Genomic DNA, 22,928 nt, shown 5'->3' on the forward strand with positions numbered 1-22,928 from the left:
TATCATTTAAGTTGTTAAAGATTATTAAATCCATTAATACTCAACAACTATAAGCTAAACAATTATAGCCAGCACGTGCTTCTTTAAAGCCGATATAGATAATTGACAATATAGTAATTCAAATAATAATAATAGAAGTATAGACAGTATAGTTAGTATATATTATCTACATGTTGGTTATACTATTCTTATAATATTATATGATATTGCAATCAAATATTATTAAACCAGAATAATTTTTATTTTTTTAATACCTACGATATTTAAAATGTGGACTAGTGGGTACCGCTCTACGCTGTACATTTATTGTCATGTCCGTCACTATAATGGATGTGCTTGATTTGAATTCAATGACGTAAAATCATTGTACATGAAAAACGAATCTGACCGAAGATCGTCCATCAGACTTTACCTATTGGTAAATATATTTTATGATGGGTATTATTTCTATTATAGATAAAGACATATATTTTACTATTAGTAAAACAGTAAATACTTCGTACAATACAGAATTTATACCCACTCATAATATCTCGAGGTACCTACAGTATGTGTTGCCAATTACTGGACACGTTTATAATTTCACAGAATTATAATTTAAAAAGATGGATATGGCACGATATAAGAAAGATATTAAATCAAAATTAAATATCCTCCAACAAATTGAGCGCCCTACAAATTCTTTGAACCTTAAATTGCAGTTGTCAATTATTATAATTTATAAGGTAGATAAATTTAAGTTGCGAGTTACAAATAACCGAATGAAATACTTTTTGAACGATAATTTTTCAACATTGGTTTTAAACGTTTATAAATATTATAATACCGTCATCACAATATCACGTATTATTATTATTATCTAATTTGTAAATAATAAAAAAAAACCTAATTTCCAGAGCTAACCATACTTCCCGTATAGCTTGGTAATAAAATTTATTGTGTGTGAGATAATCGTTTAAGAATGAATACTACCTACGGTCATAAGTCGATGATATTTTTCAATGATCTTTGCTACCTATAGTATAAAACATTACTCACAATGCCAACCTATAAGCAACCTTATAAGTGTACATTTATCTAATAAATCTGTTTTTTTGTTTTGTGTTTGTACAGAATATTAGTATACATTTGACTATCGCCACATTTATTTTCTTTGTGTCAAAGACCGCTGCTATTGACATTCCAAATGGACATCTAAACAACTCAAATAAGTAAGTACAATTTTTCTGTACTTGTAGAAAATTTAATTTTTATTTAATACATATTTATAATTTACTGTATATAATTAGATGCTTAAGAAAATATTTTTATCATCTAAAATGAATGAAATTAAGTTTAATTAACGTTTAAAATTATAATTTTTCCTTATTTTTTATGTTGTTTTTCCCGGCGCTTTGGAAAACTATTGGGAATTTTAAATTATTACCTCCCCAATGCACCAACTAGATTAACTTTCCCATCGAACAAGATACTGTTGAAGAAAATCAAAGCAGTTTTACTGCCACAAACCGTGATAGACACAACAAAAAAAAAAACACACATCATTGTAAAATAAAAACATTCATCGTTCCACTCAGAATCTAAAAATAAAAAATATTTATGATATTATAATAACAATATTTTGAAGACCAGTACCTACATAAAAGATAAAATCATAATACTATAATTACTATAAATGTTGAATTATTATAAGTAATTATATACCTTATGATCTTTATTTTTTTATGGAACTGTTGAGCTATTTTCTGTTAAAAGCTAATAAATAATAAATAAAATTACCATAAGTTATTAGCCTTCTGTACGCTACCGGTTATGTGCAACGAGATAAATGCAAAATTTTACTATAATTATAGGAGTCAATATTTTTATTTAGCGTTATTAAAAATGTAGAGGAAGTTTATACTGATCAGTGAATAGTAAAAATGTACATGAATTCAGCTGGATTTTATTAATTCTCAAGATGTGTTCTATGTTTTAACCAGAAATGTATACCAACTGAACTGATGTATTACCAAATTGCGCAATTTTACGTATTAGGTGCCTATAGATAGAGAAGAATTTCTAACAACGGAGTTAATGTGGAATGAATTAACTTTAATACTCGATAGGTATTAAAACATCTACAATTGATAAAAGAATTTACTAATAATAATAATAATTATAGTGTTTACCATATTCCATCAGTAACATTACAAAATAAATACTAATATTTTATATAATACACAATAATATTTAACATATTCTTATATAATTATAATAATATTAAATAAAATATAATTTTAAAAGTTATTTCTACTAAATAAATGTATAGATAATCTATAAGATGGAAAATACCTACCACGAAAAAAAAATATTGAATAATAATATTATTATCTATAAAGAAACAATACTCTCAAACACAAAATCAAACCCAACTTCATGAATCCATAGGACCCTAAATATTAAGTCTTCTTCCTAAAAGAAACCAGACTGGACAAGCAAATTTAGAAAACAATATTATTCCTATGTAGGTACATATTATACTTGAATATATTTTTTTTAAATGATGAAATCTAATGCGATGTATAATAAATTATAATTAACATTGTATAAAGATATTATGTTGACAGTAATGGCCTTAGCTGCTGAAGTTTAAGATCAATAAAAAAAATAAAAAAACATTTTGCAATCAGATTTATAAAGTGCGCATTATTAATCTAGTACCATAAATTTAGTTAGTAACAAGCCATATTTTGTGTAAATCACGTTTATCTTAATCAAGTGATTAAGGTCTTTAAAATGTAAATCATTGTATTTGTAATCAAACACAATAAAATATAAATGAAAAATATTTTTCAATATAGTAAAGTCATTGGAACATTACATCATTGCAGACACTTGACAGTTAGCTCTATAATAACTACTTTAATATTTATTAATGTCATGGTACATACTAATTATATAATAATATAAATATTAATTAATAATATTAATTCTCGGCTGAATTGTTACAATAAACCGTATTGTACTATTTTTTGGAAGTTAATAATTGTCAATTTAATGTATAACCGTATAGGTAAGTTATACTGTTATAAGATTATAGCTATTATGATATTTAAGTATTTATACAAATTTAATTTACCTAACTATATAGTGTGTTTTGAGAGGACCTGTCTCATCATTAATTTTAGGTAAATGTGTTAAATTTGAGTTTAAAAATAAAGCAGACTGGCAGATAATCATACATTTCTAAGGATAAAATGTATGTTGTATTATTTTAAATATTTTTTTTAATTTGGGAGGTGAATAATTAATTTTTGATAAAGATATCACATATTTTAACCACTTTACTGTAAAATCAATTCATTTAAAAATATTGAAACTTTTTCATTATCTATATAGCCTATAGGTATATTATTGTTTTCTTATCGCATATACATAATGAGATTTTCAAAGTATTTTAATCCTTAATCCTCAAATCCTAAAAATTGATGAAATGTTTATTCTTTAATATTATGCTTCATCATATTTCTAAATCTATCACATAGGAAATTATAATAATTCAGATTTGATGTTGTCAAAAATTAGTTCAACCTACTATACAACTAATAGAAAAACAAATTAATAATAGGAATATAATTTTATAGAAATATTCTTAGCAATAAAGGTAATTACTAACCTAACATTTAACTTCCATTTAAAATCGCTATTCATATCCCCACTTTAATATAGGTATAATTTATTTTGAGTTTAACTCAATGTAGGTACGTTAAAGTGCTCAGTTAAATTAGAATTTAGAAGCTACACTTGATAGGTACCTGATAAACAGTAGAAAAGGCGAGTACATTTTTTATAAGTAGGTATTTAAAGTTATATAAAATGTTGAAAGTATAATTATTCTAACAAAGTTCTTGGATAAAATTTATTCAATAAATGTATAATACAATTTATTAGATTGTTACCTATCAACAATGAAACAATGAAAGATCAATTTATCCATCTTCTAAGTATAAAAACAAAGAGTAAAATAAATAATTTCGTATAGAATTCTGTACCGCCACTAGCAGTATTTATATGTAATTCAGGTTTAATATATTTATCTGTTGACACGACTACTGACTGAGGTTGCAATTATTGTAATAGATACCCGGTTGAAGGAATTGTTGACACTTCACTTCTAAATTCAAAAACACAAAAATAATAAGCGCATAAAATATAAAACTGATAATCCATTAATCTTTATACATATTTTAAGTTATAAAACCTAATAACCCGGGGCTGTACGTAGAATTTTCACTTTTTAAGTATACAAATAGTTCATCTTTGAGATTACGTACGAGTCGTATGGCATTGGACGAGATAACTTAAAAAAAAAAAAAAATTAAAAGCCCCCTAAGCTTCTTCATAAGCTGTATTATTCGAGAAAGCTTCTGTTTTTATACACATTAACGTGTATATGGAAAACAATTTTGAAGTCTATAAGCTACATAACAAACATTTATAAACTATTATTTTCTTTTATTCTATAAATCGGTTAGGTTGCTGATTTTTAATTTTTATATTTCATATATGTATGGTGAAATGTATTTTTTAAATTATTAATATATTATTTACTGGACAGATAACATATCAGGTGTATGACCGTTTTCGTTATTTACTATCGTAAAATGTGCAAATTGTGTTGTGACAATTTACTCTACAATACCATTCCAACGATATATCTATTTCCCTCTACAATGTACATAGGTTGATGTTATTGGTACAAAAAAGGTGCCTGTGAACAAAATATGCACCTATTGTATTTTATGTATTGAATATTTTTTATTCACAAACAAAAATATTATAAAAAATGAAAGTTGATATTTAAAATTGTCTACAAAAATCATAAAAAGAGTCAAAATATATTAATACAATGAAATGTTTGCCATATCTAGAAAATTGTTACATACATATTTGGTAAACAATTTATAATCTTTATAGTCGTTCATTTTAGAATAACCAAATAACAATAAATATGTCAAGAACTTATGCTACCTACTGTAAAACTCCTTCCTTATTAACCACCTAAATCAAATTTACTACCCAAAAAGTAGTTATAGAGATCAAAGTATATATATTGTTTTAAAAAGAGATGACAGACAAAATAAAAATAGGAAATAAATTACCTTAACATTATGAAAAAAATACAACACATACAAAGTTCTTTAAAAAATATAATAAACTATTACAATTAACTGAATCTTACTCAAAAACTATGTATCTAAAATAAATTTATAAAATCCAACTTGTAAAAATATAAATACAGAGTAAACTAATTAATTTCGTACTGAATTCTGTTCTTCCACTAGCATTATTTCTTGATGATTCAGACTCAATATATTTATCTGTTAATACGACAACGGACTGTGGTCATAGTTGTAATGGATACCCGGTTGAAATAGTAGATACTTTATTTCTAGAAACACAAACGAAAAAACATAAATTAATAAAATATAAAATTGTAGGTATCTAATCGTTATACATATCTGAAGTTAAACAACATAATTACCCGGGGCTGTACGCAGAATTTTCACTTCCTAAGTATACGAATAGTTCATCTTTGAGATTACTCATTATATTAGACAAAATGACTGTTTCAGTTTCACTGCCAAAGTTCATCACGACAATGTATGATTCATGTTCTAATAGTGACCTGAAAAAAATCAAACGTTTAGTAATACCACCTATAAGGAAAAAACAAATAGCTTTATTTTTCCAAGTAATTAATTTTGGTTACCTCTTTAAAATGTAAATCGATTTAGAAATATTATACGTCTGAAGATCACCGTTTTTCAACGTATTAGTTTTTCGAAGTTGGGACATTTTTTTATAAAAATTATAGTTACTGGTTGGTATTTTTTTTTGTGTTTCGACGTTCAGTTTGTAATAATTTGGATTTACTGGTAACCATGACTTTTTCTCTTCAGTGAAACCTTTAAAATAAATTGTCACGATTTTAAATTAAACATTATAATATAATATAACAACTTGATTTAATATTTATTGTGAACATATATATATATATATATTAAGTTGTAGTAGGTTTAATTCTCAAAATAATTAAAAATAATTTTTAAGTAATTTAAATAAATATTATACAAATTACTTTTTCTGTAATATTTATCATGATTATTTATTTGTTAATATTATACAACCAAACATTTTTTTATACCAAACTTATATAGGTAATAACATATATCAAATATTTAAATATTTTTAAGTCCCAGGACAAATACTAGTTAATTTTAACAAATGGGTTTGTATAATTATATATACAATGTGATATAGAGACGAAAATGGAATTATTATTATTGAATATAAAGGTTGCTCATATTTACCTGCGTTACTCGAATCATCCCATTGCATGGGACACCTTTCGTAATCTCTAGGTTTCCTCAATTTTGGATCACCAATACCAGCAATATTAGTATCTTTTATTTGTTCCGGTCTCAAATACATGTTGTCCTCCATACCAATTTCACTACCATAATATGTTACTTCAATACCAGGAAGAGCTAATTTTAACGCAGTAAATATTGGTACCGATTCAGCACCAAATTTCGACGACAATCTTGAAGTGTCATGATTTTCCATCTAAATTTGAAATAATTAATTATAATTAATTTTCTTTTATAGTTATTATTGTTAAAATGTATATACATACAATATAAAATATACAATATTATACTATGTACAATATACATATACAATAGTGATTACATTTTGGCTCTCTCCATGCTTAATTATTTTGCTTTATTCTATTTTACTCTGTTTTCTCATTTTTATTTAATTTTGGAACCTAGTCATTCCCCTCCCCTGTACCTGTTTGCATGATCACTCTCACCACTTCTTCAAAGATTTGGGCAGTTCTAATATTAATTTTAGCATTTCTTATTTTTATCATTCTCTGGATTTATGTGTTACGTTTTATCATGGTTCTAACTTCTAATGTGTCCGTTTGTGGCACCTACATCCTAGTCAACTGTCTTGCACGTTGGATTGCCAACAGAATTATCTCTATTTGCACTTGTTGTTCCCCTGCGGTCTACCAATTTTTCTAGGAGAGTATAATTTACTAATTTATTTTTCCTAGTATGTCGACCCACATTATGAAAATCTCTGTTATCCGTTCCGGTATAAATACCAGATCTGATTCAGTCAGATTCGCAATGAATTCAAAGCGAGAAATTGTATCGCAACCTCGTTATTTATTTCTGATTGTGTACTTGCCTTTTAATTATATTTGCATCTTTTGTTGTCTTTGGTATTTTAATGATATTTATTTTTATATAGGTATCTGTTTGGACAATATTTCTCACAACATTTAACCAACTAAATATAGATGGAGAATTAGAATAAAAATGGCCATTGAATTGCACGCATTTGTTGTAAACAGAATATCTCTGAATTACATGCCCATAGACAAGGAGTATCATGTAGTATCATCAAAAATATAATTATTTACTCAATAATCACAATATTTAGTGACTCGATTGTCAGTCGGGCATTCAGGCTTTAAATCTTCAATAAAACAATCAGACACTTCTTTGGGGTACAAATATAATAAACCAAAAGTTTTTTTTTCTTGACGTTTGCTTATAATATTTGACTGAACTAAAAGTATTGACCGCCCTGGTTAGACCGTTTCGCCCGAGTAACTTTTACCCCCAAATTTTGTTTCTGTATGATTCCCGTTTCACCCAAAATAGTATTTAAAATTAAGTTGGCAATAGTTCAGTCAAATATTATAAGCGAACGTCAAGAAAAAATGATGCTAAAATACTTTTGGTTTATTATATTTGGACCCTGAAGAAGTGTACCCGGGCGAAAAGGCTACCCGGGCGAAACGGGCTACGCCCCGGTCAATACTTTTATCTCTAATGACCTGATGCGTGTTATCATTAGTTTCAAATAAATTTTTGGCTAATTAAGAAACTATTTCTCACTCTTAGACTTCGAAATTTAAACGTGTTAATAATGAACTAAAGAGACTTGTAATACTTATCCTAAAAGCTGTGAATTTAAAACTCAAAATGACGAGAAAAGTTTCATTTTTGGATCTAACTGTACCCCCGATTCATTCTCGGTTCACATGCCTTTATTAGTATCACAGGTTCTTCAGGAAACTTTTAAACGTGCTAAATGAGAGTACAATATACTAGTATAATATGGTGTCCCTGAGTTAAATTCTTCGTTAGTTCCTCAATGGATAATTGATGATACTACGGTCTCGTTGATCTCCTGTCACAATCAAATTTGTCACTTCCGGTATCGTCAAGGCTCATTGGTCTTGGCACCCATAAAACTGGTGTATTTTGACTTCTCAAGATCTTTTGTAACAATAAAAATGGCTATTAAAATTTTCTAACCAACTACGACAATGCTAAGATTGCTGATTCAACCAGGCCAGTTGCTTTCCGTCTGGCCTTTGAACTGGATTGTGAAACCATACCGTTGAAAATGATTTTTCATCCAAGTTAGAGAATGGAATCCCAACAATTATCCTTGGTCAATCAAAAAGTGGCATCTCTGCTCATCATCGTATCTTACACCAGTTCTTGCTTCATCTTTGGGATAGAATTTTCAGATACATTGGTCTTAATCACCAGTCGAACTGTTACCAAATCGAATATCTTCTTATTTGCATGTATCATATAATCTTAATTGTTCCATCTGTAAGAATTCTAGATCTACATTTAAAACTTCATGATTTCAATTTATTTGTTACAAAAAGAAAGATTTCTTCTTAGAACCGTCTACAGTTTATGTAAATAACCATTAATAACAATGTACCTAAATCTAGTTCTCACAGTCATAAAACTTGTGAAAATAATATCAACCGTCAGAATATTCGTTTACCAAACTACACTTGATTTAGACAGAGCTAACATTCCTATGTTTGATAATTTAAATTATCCTTGGATAGATGACATAAAACAAGACCTAGCGAGATTGGAAATTTCAAAGTGGGAAGAATTGGTCCATTTTCGTGGAAGTTGGAGAGCATTGATAGTGGTGGCAAAAACGCATACAGAATAATGAAGCCATATGATGATGATGATAAAATAAATATCGTCAACTTGATTTACCCTTTTCCATTCTCCACGTTGAAGTAGAGTTTATATCCACCGTAACCATGTGTATACGTTGGATATACGCGCTAACAGTGGGGCCAACCAACGCAACCATTGCAGGGGTGACCGACAATATTATAACATACAATTAAATAAAGACATTTAATTAATACATATCATAATTTTTCATTATGTTCTACAGTTTAATGGCATCAGAAGCTTATACAGACGTAAATATATTAATGCAATATTACGGTAACTCAACGAACCCTGGAGCTCAAGTACCATTTAACTTAGCATTGGTGAGGTGTCCAAAGGATGATCATATTGTTGAATCTATAGATAACATTATCCAAATTTGGTTGGCTGGTTTACCAGAAAATGCAGTGGCCAACTGGGTGGTAAGTGTTTTTAAATTGAATAGTAATTTTATTTTTTATTTAAATCCTAAGAACTCTTTCTCGAATATCGGAATATCTCTTTTTTATATTATGTTATTTGCATAGATCTTATACTAATAGACAGGCCTTCCATATACCATATGAACTATGAGTCTTGGTGAGACCAGGCGTATGAAACTCCTTGAATTGGCCGCATCGGGTGATTGTAGGTCTTGAACACAGTCTCCAGGGGGGCGTACGTCATACGTCATCTATGGTAAAAGTAAACAGTGGATATTTAAACAGTATTAAAAATAATAGCATGTAATAGAGAATTTCATGATAACAATACATAAGTGAACAATTTAACATAAATATTAAGTAAACAAGAAAATTATTAAGAATCATTAATACTATAGATGATGGTAGTAAAACAAATAAAAATAATATCACTGATAATCATTTAAAATAAGTTTGCGAGCTCATAACCCAAGCACATTATACTGAATAGGATTATTTATACCATAATTAGTGCTGTGAAAAGGAGCAACAAAAGAAAAATTAAACTAAGTTGAGTGTGAAGGAACATTAAAATGTAGCAGAGAATGAAGAGACGGAGTATCTACACGTCCATAAATTACCTTGTACCAAACATCAACTTTGCTTCAACTCTTCTATCAGCTAGGGACGTAAGTCTGAGTTTATTTATTACCAAGGTTTATGGTTTATGGGAAATTTGTAGAATGAAAAAATGGACCAGCTCAGTGTGAGAATAGTCCACTATACTGAAGAATTTCAGATCATCCGCAAACATAAGGCCCTTACAATCAGATTTAAGTTCATTAACTATTAAAGAAATCAACTGTGGAGATAAGGGAACTCCCGAAGGTACGCAGAAAGCTTCAAATTTACATCCAACAATTTTAACATATTGGATAGGGTCAAGTGGGGTAAATGAAAATAGGGGTAATTGAAAACGATATTAATTTCTCATCAATGTGTGGTGACTACATAAATCCAAACATATAAAACCAATATAAACCAGTCTACGGACATTAGTTTATGATAACAGATTTAATATTTATATATGATTTACTATCAATTTTCCTAATCGCAGTCTTATAACAACACAAACTGAACACCGGAACGTCAGAAAAAATGTAATTACACATTTCTAACTATGTAAGCAAATAAGTATGTAATATAACAATACAATAATAGGCTTAAGACATGTTATATATAAACAGTTTACATAGTTATACTTAGTTTAGAATTTCACAAAATTTTGATGGGGTAAATGTAAATGGACATTTTTTTGAAAAATATTAATTACACTGAAGTTTCATTACTAAAAGTGTTTTAATTAGATCATAATGCAGAAATCGCCAACAATTGTTATGACAACTAATAATTGTATAAAATAAGTGGATTGTAAAAATATTGTTTCCAATTACCCCACTTGACCCTACAAACACCACATAATCATGAAGATTTTGAGTTTCTCTTCTTTGACGTTTGGATCCTTTTATTACAAATTTAAACAGAAATATAAATTGAATTACTTTTAAAATAAACATTATTTAATATACAAATATAATTACCCATAGTTGGAATTTGTAAGTTAATATTATTTTCATCAGCAAAATTAACTATTTTTTTCCAAACATTATGGAATTCCTCATCTGTTCTTGATGTTTCAAATGTTTTTATAACGGACTCAATAATGTTTTTAGATTTACCAAGTGTTGCTGTTTTACTTTGTAAACTATTACTTAATATGTTCATTATACTCAATACATCTTTAAGAATAATAAGAAAAATAATGAATTCACATTTCTGTATAGAACTTAATATGCCTAAAAAATTTAAATTATTTTATAATTATTAAATTGAACAGTTATTATGTTATTAGTTTATTACCAATAGCTTGAGCAATATCTTTATCGGATTGTTCATCAATTTCATTTTCAAGGTATTTAACAATTGCATTAAAATTATTTAACATAGCCTCGCAATTTTTGTACCTGCAAACCCACCTAGTATCGCATACTCTTAACATATTGCCTTTTTTTTGAACCTAATTTAGATTGAATGTCACATAACTTTGAATTATTTAAAGGTCTTGAAAAATGGACATATACAGCTTCAAGTACGTTAAATATTGTACGAGCTCCCTAAGAAACAATGACAATCTATGTAGTTTAAAATTAATAATATTTATAAATTTAAGTATCGTAGGCTTACCTTAATATTTTTACACGTATCAACAACAATTAAGTTTAGACGGTGTGCCATGCAGTGGGTGTAAATAGCACATGGATAAAAGTCTTTAATTTTTGATTGGACTCCATTAAGATGCCCTGACATGACACTTGCACCATCATATGACTGTGCAATAATCTTAACAGCATTCATATCAACTTTATGCTTTTCAAAAAAATAAAATATGGCTGAAACTATGTGACTAGCGTCTTGCCCAGTTGATACATTTACAAATCCCAAAAAGCGTTCAAAAACTTGAAATTTAACTGAATATCTCACACAAATTGAAAGCTGCTCTTCTTTAAAACATCTATGTTTAAAAAAAATATGAACATTGATAAATTATATAAAGTTTTCAAGAAGTACCTGTTACATAGAGTTGTTAGTAGGTAATTATTAGCATACCTTGCTTCATCACACATTATTGCAAAAAAACCCGTTTCCGTTATCTGTTTAAATATTTCTTTGTTTACTAAGTTTGCACAGATTTCAATTATATCTTCTTGAATTTGCCAACTAGTTAAGTTTATTTTTCTCTCATGTATTTCGTTGAAACTTGGAAGGTGTTTGGCAAATAGTTCACACATTTCTTTAAAATTTCCTAAAGAAGTAGGTTACATAAATAAATTGAGATATTATAAAATTTTTATTTTAACTAAGTAATATTTTCAAGTAATTTAATTTAAAAGTGAGAAGTATTCAAATGTATAACCTTTATTTGTTGATTTAAATGATTCTTCGTGACCTCTAAATGCAATTCCTTGTTTGCTCAGGTATAAAACTATATCTATTAACTGAGATACATATTTTCTATTTTTTTCTATTAAAACTTTATTGGCTGTACACATTTTTGATAAAACAGACCCTGACTTTTTACTGAATACATATTCAGACAATCTTACAGTACTTTGTACATGTATTTTAGTACCAGCATGAGACGCTAATTTTGAAGATATCTGTAAATTGTTTTAATTAAAAAAATAAAATGATTGTAATAGATGTCACATATGACATATCTAATTACTGAGTAATAGGTATAAGATTATGAGTTAGAAGAACTTGCTTTTTTCCAATTATTAAACCCAGTTTTGATAAATGTATCTTCAGTATAACCAAAATTGTTTGCAAACATGCGGCAAGCATAACAAAATAAGTACAGCATTTTTCTTGATACTATACTCTAACCACTCAAAATTAGCATAATAAGAAGATGAAAATGCGCGATTTTGTGAACCAAATTTTGATTTTGGATATTCCTAAGCAAAGCAAAAGCCATAATAAACGATATTAAAATTCAATATATTTATGAAAAATTCAAATATGATAATTAGTCATTAGTCATTACTCATTGCAGCACTGTTATAATTTTTAAATTAATAGTTATAAGCAATTGTACCTAATGTTTGTACTAACTACTAAGTACCAAATGTAATTTAATATTTACCTTTTGTATTGGTCTATTTGGTCCAGATACTAAATCACCTAAATCATCATTAAATGTGTCTCCGGAATAAGCTACATTGTTGTGAATATCAGCACTAGAATTATCTGCAGTCTCCGAAATTAAAATAATGTCGTTAAAAGCACTTGATGTTGTAGGATTATCAATATTTTGATCATTTTCTGGTGTACTTGTCACCGTTGTCGGAGTGTTAGATTTAGACTTATTGAATTTGAAAATGTTAAAAATGTCACGTTTTTCCATATTAAATAAATAGAATAAAAAGTAAAAAAAAAATATTTATTTATAATAAGCGTTAAAATAATAAGATTTCACACTTTTAAAAGATTCACGTCCCACGAGGTTGTTAATGAATAAAATATAATACGATTGATTTCTGATAAAATAAAATATATAATACGGGCAACAGGCTACGGGCGTCGGTCACCGTGTTCACGTGTTGTAAAACTGTACATTGTACAAGTGTACAACAATATAGTGGTTCATGAGATACTCAAATGTTAGCAGCTGATAGAGCTGTTGACGAAAATACAAAGTCATGTGGAAAAACCCTGTTATATACTTTTTATAGTTACACTGAATAACAAATAATTTTCAAACTTAATAATTATTTTGTTTAAATATTGAGATTACAGATATACCTAGATGATAAAATTTAATACATTTTATCACAAAAATTACAAAATCCTGAGATTCAAAATTTTTTTTATCAGAGGGGCTATGAAAATATTTAGGGGGGCTTAGCCTCCTCAAGCCCCCACCTAGTTGCGCCTATGGAAAAACTCGATAAAATAATGAAATCGATTAATGATATGAAAATTACCCAGAATAAGCTAATAAGTAACAACTTCTATCAATTTAATCTGCGAAAATCAAGACAAAAAATGTTGGATAGTATATTCAAGCAATTTGATCAATTTTTAAATGAAAATAAGTTACTAAGAAATAAAACAGATCAATTTGAATCAAAAATATCTATCTTAGAAGCTAAACCTTCTAATTGTATCAGGCCCACTCCAGAGGATATCTTTTCTGATATCATTCTAAGTTAAATTATAATAAATAAATTACAAACACAGAAAATTCCTTAAAATCAAATTCTAAGAAATGTTGGAAACTTATAAAATATAAACGTTTGCACAACTTTATTCCAACTTTGATGGCTTATAAAAATCAATGTATAAATATTAAGTGATAGTATCTATTAGTAAGGATATAGTTTATTGTTTTTCAAAATATTTTTCTAGTGTTTATGAAGAGCCAGGAACGGCCTCAGCCTCCCTTGATCCTATTACAATTTCCCCAGTTTTAAATGCATCTTCTTTGGTATTGAATGCTATTGACGTTATAAATAAATTGGACACGATTACTCATAAATCTAGCGCAGGCTCGGACATAATTCCGAGTATTTTCTTTATAAACTGCAAATTTGTTTTAACTGTTGTCTGTTTCGTTGTTATATTTATTTAATCCATCTCTATATCTACCGCGGATGTGTTCTCAACTCTCAACGCCTATTTCAGAGGGTTGTGATGTAACTATAGTATACCAAATTATCGCCCCATCTGTCTGCTTTCTATTATACCAAAAATGTTCGAATCAATTATAAAAAAAAAAAATAACTCCGTTGCTTTCTCCTTCAGTATAAATTGACCAGCATGGTTTTATAAGTGGTAAAACAACAGATACAAATCAATTTTTGTTCAAAAAATTCATATTAGATGCTTTTGCATCGTCTGTCTCTCAAATCGATGCTATTTACACAGACTTTTCAAAAGCTTTTGATAAGGTAAATTATACATTACTTATAATATGTAAACTACATAAAATTGGTATTCGTGGCCCTTTACTTCTTGGATTTCGTATCAAACAGAAGACAAATAGTAAAATATAAAATTTTAATTCTGATTCATTTAATGTTCCGTCTAGTATGCTCCAAGGCTCACATTTAGCTCCTTTACTATTTCTATTATTTATTAATAATATGAACTTTTTACATTCAAGGAAACTTCAACGGATGTACAATTACATTGTACACGTCGTATTTGTGTATATATTATATATATAGGTCAGTAGTTATAACTTATATTATACATTGATGTGTTTATTAACACTGTTCCGGACTCCGGCTGACCTAAATCGGCAGACGTTCAGTCGGTCGTTAAAAACAAAATACATACGACTATACGAGTTCGTCACACCGAAAAGAAACCCCGTACCTATAGTAGACCAATATTATGTTATAATATAATACGTTTACCCGTATATAGGCTCGTGTACACTGTACACTATAGATAGGGTGACTATTATATAATATGTACTCATTTACACACATGATATAATTTATTTATTATATATATATTTTATACTGTTCCAGTGAAGAATTAGGGGCCTATTTTTTGTCATTTTTTGAATTACACGCTAACCCACATTTATAGTACAGCACACGGGCGTTGGCCTTTTAATTTAAACAACATTTCTGTGTGAGCCATCTTATAGCAACATAATATGGGGGTTTAAAAAAGGAGCTAAATACCCGTACTGTGTCACAAGGAGTTTATATTGATATAAATTTTATTGAAAATGATCCAGCAGTTTTGAGTATATAGAGGAACAAACGAACAAACATTAATATATAATCGAATATTTCCTAAGTCCTGACTGATTTTGAAGTGCGATTAACGCAGAGGCTCTAAGGTAGAGCAAAAACTATGATAGCTATATAGAGACTTGAAATTTTAACAGTACCTTCGTACTGCCATGTTGTCGTGTACCTATATGAAGAAAAGGTTTTACACAATTTGCACTTTAAGGAAGTGCTTGGGCCCATCGATTTTTTTTTTTTAATGATTGCTGTTGGTTACATATTATAATAGTAGATATCTATAATATTAGAAATTAGTATTTTTTTTAAACGGATTTTATTACAGTTAGTCAAGTAGGTTAGGTAAAAGAACGCTACAAATTGTCACATTTATGGCATCGAACAACGAAATTATATCTTATAAGTTGTAAGTTGTAACCAAGTCTATGTTTGTAGTTTATACAGTATATTATACTGAGATACCTATTCAAAAACTACTCGACTGATTTTGACGAAAAACTTGAGATTGTTTTTAAAGCAACAGAAAAGTTTAAAGAGTAGTTTGAACCACGTCAAAAAAATAAACCAACTACCTAGTAAATCTAATTCACGACCGGTAAATGCTCATTTAGGTCGTATTATTAGGAATAGGTACACATATTTTGGTTAGGTATACTTAAGCCTATATAAATGATTATAATAATATAACTTGACGTATATAAAATATATACGAATATACGGTGATCGTCATGATGACTCGCGTAACATCGATACTTCGCGATTTAAGTATGTAGGTAGGTATATATATAGGTAGATAAATCATATAATATAATACTATAATATTCATACAATTTAGTGACTATCCAAGATCATTGGCAAAAATAGAGAAGAGGAAGTTTACAAAAGTTAGTGCTTATACCTAATACATGATCAGAATTTTAAAAAAATATTATAGTTGTGGGAGGTTTTATTGTCCCCCCTCCACACCAAACAATTTTGGATATTTGCACATTTCGCTTAAGTTCGAGTCCGATTTGAATAAAAATAAAATATATACTTAATACATATAGTACAATAGCGATCTTTTGTAACCTCCGTCTGGCCGACGTCTATATTATAGAGTGTCTAGACGCTATACCAACAATACGCCGGTATATACATACAATAAGGCCATATATATGTATTTTATTTACGGTTTAATCAGCGAATATGTATAATATATATTATCATTAGTATGAACTATAAAATAAAATCGTTTAAGATTCGTATGTCTCCCACGCAATTAGTCGACTATACGTTACATGAAAATAATATACCTACCTAACAATACTTTTGAAATCACATATATATATAATATATGTTATCCTGAAATAATAATTATTATACAGTTATTGTAGTTGATAATGAATATTTTATTTTCATTTTTTCACAAAAGACAAGATTACATTTTCCTTTCGTAACATGTCGCGGCCGATACGTGAGCATGTCATTAAAATTTTACACGACCAGGTCACTTGGTATACGTTTGTAATATAATTCTTACTCACGTTTTACTTTTTTACCACTGACTTCGCACAAAATGCTAATAGTATTATAACGTAAAAAAAAATTAAGTTGCTTAGTGTGGAAAAAAATTTACATATGTGAGTATAGTAACTAGTAAGTACCTATACCTACCGGTGATACATACATTATATAGGTAATAACATAATATAATTAAATATACTCGTTTCGGTATCATTATATTTTATCGAAAATTCAAGTATAAATTTAAAAACCTAATCATTTGGAAGGATTCAAAACCAACAAAATTAAATTAACATATTTCCATCTAAAAATATTTATAATATGATAATAGTATATTTAGATACATTTTAATGAAAATAACTAGCTACAACTAAAGATTTTTAACTGGAATGATATTCCTGCAACAGACAATTAATTGTTTTTTTATTTTAAATTCCAATTTGCTTCTATAAAAAAACATTTGGTTCCGATTTTTAAAAATACCTACAGAATACAAGTTCCGGTAAATACCGCGGTATTTAGAGGTGTAATTTTTTTTTCCAATGGTAAAACATTCAAGTAAGTACAAACATCATACCTAAAATCATATGATTAAATAATAGTCATCATAATTGGTTAGAAACTTAAGTAAGTTTACTATTCGGTATTTAAAAACATCTATAACAATTTTTTAAAAATCTGTGCTGACACGTGTTGTAAGTAGTTACGGCACCAGTGCAGCAAAGTTTGATGCAATAAAATACTCAACTGTCTCTTTCAAAAGTGATTTTATTTAAATAGTATTCTGCATTTTTGTGACATATACATAATATGACCAAGTAGTAGTTGTTACTTGCTATGTCACTTGCTTGCTTACTTAACACCCAAGCGATAGGTACATAATTGTCTACGATGAAAAAGGATATTGCTTTAATGGCCATTACTCATAAGTCATAATTCATTAAAGAATCCATTTTATACAGTGCCTAGATAGAATCCATTATGTATTGTTAGTTAGGCCGGCCAAACCATTATTAATAACGTCGAAAATATGACGTTATCACGACGAGTGTATTTATTATTATTCGACAGATTTATTGGCCGTTATTATTATTTGTTTTGAATTATTTCCATTTTGAACTTGAATTTATTCAATTTTTTATTTGCAGTTTAAATGTTAACAAAAAAACAAATTAATAATTTATGATTATTTTAATTGAATAAATAAACCACAAAACTGATGATGTACTGATCAAATTTTGATCACTAGGTTCAAGTGATACTAGTATACTGCACAATGTCGAGTTACATTATTTTTAAGTCACAATAATAAGACCAGGAGCGTGCCTATATGTGAGGGGGAGTGTAATTTGTTTATTTTTTTCATATAAAATATAATATGATAAAGCAATGAAAGTATATTTACCGGTTACCGCTATATAAACGGGGTCTGAGAACAGTAATAGAATTTATTAAAAAAAACTTGAACACTCCACTGAATTAAGTGTTATTTATTTGCAAGACTATTAATTCTTATTTAAGTTTAAGATTTTACTAAGAAAGCTTGTGTACAATTTAGAACAGTCATTATACTGATTACTGATTTGGCAAGAAAATATGATTAAAATTGGCTAATTACCAGGATAAAAAAACAAAAGTAGAAATTGTGTAGGTACTAATTACTATCGTAATTCGTAAACAGTTGAGACATATTTAACTATTTATATAATAATTAACTATGTAGCTATCTTTTTCTCTCCTTCTATGACTCCAAACTCAAATTTTCTATGTTACCGATATGTTAAAATTGTAAGACATAATGTTTTTAAATCGACTCACAAATAAGTCTTATTGAACAATAATAAGTACAATAGTAAGTACAGGTTAAATGATTAAAATTATTTAAATATTATTATTATTATTATTATTATTATATTAAAATAACTATATTATATTATTTTTATATTGATGTTGTATAATAAGAAAAGTTTTTAGTATCACATTATATCATATGGAATTAACAATACATGTAAACATTGGCGGATATCCCATTATCCTCCCTCCCAGCAAATACATTTTTAATTGTATATAGAATCGAAGCCCCCCAACTAACACTTTTGTTAGCCCCCCTTAAATTCCAATGGATTTCCGCTTATGTATGTATAGACACATCAGTCATCACACGTATATTTAATATTCTGCAGAGTGGAGCGATGAACGTATTGATTTTACAATGGTGTGTGATCACATAAAGTGCATTTTATTTTTTGGTTAGAGACACTTTTCTTCGTAAAAATAAATCATTGATAATCAACTTTCATAGCGGTTTCTAGTAGAAAATTGGATCTAGTTGGTACTTTCATATAGGGAGTCAAGATGATTTTTAGTACTTTTAAAAATATAATTGGGAAAACAAAAAGAAACACGAACATTTGTAAACATTTTTATATTATTATTAAAATAATTATTTGTCAACCAGCTTGGTAGTATTTAATGCAACGTTCCTTATAAGTAGTTGATACTAGAATAAAAAAATTTTCACTAATTTTTTTTTGTTTTTCCCAATTATCAAGAAATAGAATGAAAATAAATGTAGTAAATATTATTATATTCCTATGCTATTATAATAATTTATACCTGTTACTAATATAATAAATGCAATGTATTTGGTAAAAAATTAAATCTGCCTACCATAATACTAATAGTAAAACAAATCATGAGTATATACTTAGTTATGTAGGCTTACAGATCGTCTTCATACTCAGAATCGTTTTTTTTTATATAACTATTCTTATCATCGGATTCAAATTACGCAGATGCATATAAATTATAGTGTCGGAAATGTAATCCGTGGTTGCACAAAATTTAAAAAATAAAAACAAATTTAGATTTAACACCTTGGCCAATTATGAATACGAATTGCCCCCACCCAAAATGGTGCTCTCTAATATTTATAATGTTGTATTATAGCCATTTTAGTAGGTATATTAATATATTATGCATTAACAATTATAATATATATTCAATATAGGTATATCAGTGACAAGGTATCTACACCAACGTCCTGTACAGTACAGCATTTACATACATTACTACTTTTATAATATAAAAATCTACGATGTTAGAATCTTATTCTAATACAATATAATATATACAAGTTTTTTGTTGTTTAAAATGTTAAGCGAATAATTACGCAATGATATTATGTTATTAAAAAATAGTTATCATAAAATATATATTATACATTTATACTATTAACAAAACCCAGTGGGGTACTCAAGAGTAGGGTTCTAGGTTACCCCTCTGGAATTTCTTTTTTTTACACAAAAATCATATTTACCACCATTTTGAGACACACAGATCAATTGTTGGTAATTTTAATAGTTATAAAATACATTTTTGAATATGACAAAGACGTAATCATAGTTTATTTTTTTTTTTTTTTTGGCTGATTTATAACATTGCTAAATGTCTGCCATAATCGATGGTGTATCATCGCCCATCAATTATTACCATGTTTATTACGACTCAAGGAAGCTTTATAGATGGTCAGGTTAAACACTGTATATATGTAGCCTAAATTTGAGACTCACTATAATTTTTTATGTAAAAACTATGAAGAAAAAAAGCAGGTAAGTGGATGTCACTCTGCTGTACAGTAGGTTACAAGTGGGTCAATGTATAATGGATTGTATTAAACTTGAATTCATTGATATAATATCATTGTATAAGAAAAATGATTCTGAGCGGAGACGATTTGTCAGTCTGGATATTTTATATTGTTATTATTTATTATATAGCCTGTAAGTAGAATTTATATTATAATATTATAAAATATGTTTATTCGTTTCTATGGTGATACACAAAACGTTAAAAATTATAAAATTCCCATTTTTAGCGGTTTTTTTATAATTTGTCGGTTGTTTTTCCCGTGGCATTGAGGAAATCAGAAAACGACCTTTCTAAAGTATCATCTTGGTTGATACAATTTTCTAAAAGATAAGATATATAGTATCTATATAGATATAGTCTTGAAATCGAACCACTCCTTCTGGTAAAAATTTTGTATACAGGATAAAAAAAAATAATAAAATAAAATAAACACCATTGTAAAACCACTATAGCTTTCCTTGCTCCACTCAGAACCTAAAATTAATTTTAATAATTTACTCAGGTAAAACCTTGACCGAACTAAAATCCTGCGTACGCTAACCTTAACTCTTTAAGGGGCTTTATAGCCTTACAGGTTCTTTTATAGATTTTTTTTTTGTAAAATGTAAGTCTTTTTAACCACATGAAGTCCAAAATGTACCAAAAGGTAAAACATCATCCATATTTTATAGCTTCTTTCACCAACTTGACTTTCGTGTACTACTTTTATGAATTTCTGCCTTTGAACGTCTCCGTTGACTTGTCTATGGCTACTTGCGTGTATGGTACTACATAATATATTAGTAAAGTTTATCAAATTTAGATTGCTCTTTTGTGGTTGCACATGGTCATTAAAATTAATGGAATGAGTAACCATCCACATCTAAAGTACTTCACAAATAATATAACATTTGATACATATAATTACCATGTAAATCAGCGAACACTTGACCAAAAGTCTCAGTTACTGGGAGATGTCCACCACCACTCAAAACACACCTATTATACATAGGTAGTTATAATAAACCAGTTAATTTAATTTAGACAGATATTAATATTAAAAATAATGCTATCAATCGTATTTAGTAAACATTATATAAATGTTTTTTTAAGAAATAATTTGATTACTATAAATTAATGGTTAATGTAAAAAATATAGTCAAACTAACTTCAGTAAATATCCAATTATATTATAATACATGAGTACCTAACGCATAATACGACATCAATAGATTTTTATGAAATTATAACGTCCGTAATTATATTTGTTACATCTTATAATAAATTAACTCCGTATATGGTGTGGCATATTTATGTATATATTAAATTCTGACCATAGCAATGAATGCATAGTATTTACAATTATGGTTTTTTTCTGTTTGTCTGTCATCAACATTTGGAGTAATTAAAATGCTCTGATTTTCGACATCGGCATCTTTCCTGATATAAAAATGAATCTAGTTAATGCATTTGAAAGGTCAACATTTAAATCCTCAGTTATTTATATAATATATATTTACCAAGAAATATAATTATCATATGGAAATATTAAGGTGGTTAATGGTTATATTTTATTAGATAATATGTTAGATCATAAAAATTAATAAATTAACTGATGAAAATGCAATCATTAACCTGCTAATATTTTAAAACATTTATAATTGGCTTAAAAATTAATGATTAACAGTACACTCCAGTTATATAATTAATCTATGTTTATTGTAGTTAATTCAATTTGAGTATTATAATTATTCATTACAATGCCATTCAAACGTACCCACCTATATATCAATGGAGTTCAATATATTATTAAGTGCTTTCATACAGATTAATTTATTTTATCAAATGTGTTAAGTATGTGTGTTTATCATATCAATTCAACAGCCAACATTATTATAATTATAAACACCTACCTTACTATATTATATATTTATATCACTGTGAGATATTTCACACACTAATTTAAAAAAATAAGAATTTTAATAATAATA

The 22,928-nt window shown here is 27.8% G+C and overlaps 2 protein-coding genes across 3 annotated transcripts in view; one reads left to right on the forward strand and one right to left on the reverse strand.

The window, feature by feature from the left end:
- The first annotated feature begins 199 nt into the window (after nucleotides 1-199).
- LOC115034381 (maltase A3-like) lies at nucleotides 200-11,004 on the forward strand. Its single transcript, XM_029491088.1, has 3 exons — nucleotides 200-418; nucleotides 1,114-1,211; nucleotides 9,295-11,004. The coding sequence occupies exons 1-3, from the start codon at nucleotides 371-373 to the stop codon at nucleotides 9,596-9,598; spliced, it is 450 nt and encodes a 149-aa protein (XP_029346948.1). The 5' UTR covers nucleotides 200-370; the 3' UTR covers nucleotides 9,599-11,004.
- The window catches only part of LOC100169105 (maltase 2), a 61,854-nt gene continuing 43,764 nt past the window's right edge, over nucleotides 4,839-22,928 (reverse strand). For both annotated transcript variants that reach the window (XM_029491085.1, XM_029491086.1), the window contains 4 exons: nucleotides 6,357-6,612; nucleotides 5,756-5,951; nucleotides 5,528-5,671; nucleotides 4,839-5,434 (listed from right to left, as the gene is read on the reverse strand). In XM_029491085.1, the coding sequence (XP_029346945.1) occupies nucleotides 5,389-5,434; nucleotides 5,528-5,671; nucleotides 5,756-5,951; nucleotides 6,357-6,612 (642 nt within the window). In that variant the 3' untranslated portion in view covers nucleotides 4,839-5,388. The remainder of the gene's footprint in view (nucleotides 5,435-5,527; nucleotides 5,672-5,755; nucleotides 5,952-6,356; nucleotides 6,613-22,928) is intronic.

The sequence above is a fragment of the Acyrthosiphon pisum genome, chromosome A3 (genome assembly GCF_005508785.2).
Source record: "Acyrthosiphon pisum isolate AL4f chromosome A3, pea_aphid_22Mar2018_4r6ur, whole genome shotgun sequence".
Classification (NCBI taxonomy): domain Eukaryota; kingdom Metazoa; phylum Arthropoda; class Insecta; order Hemiptera; family Aphididae; genus Acyrthosiphon; species Acyrthosiphon pisum.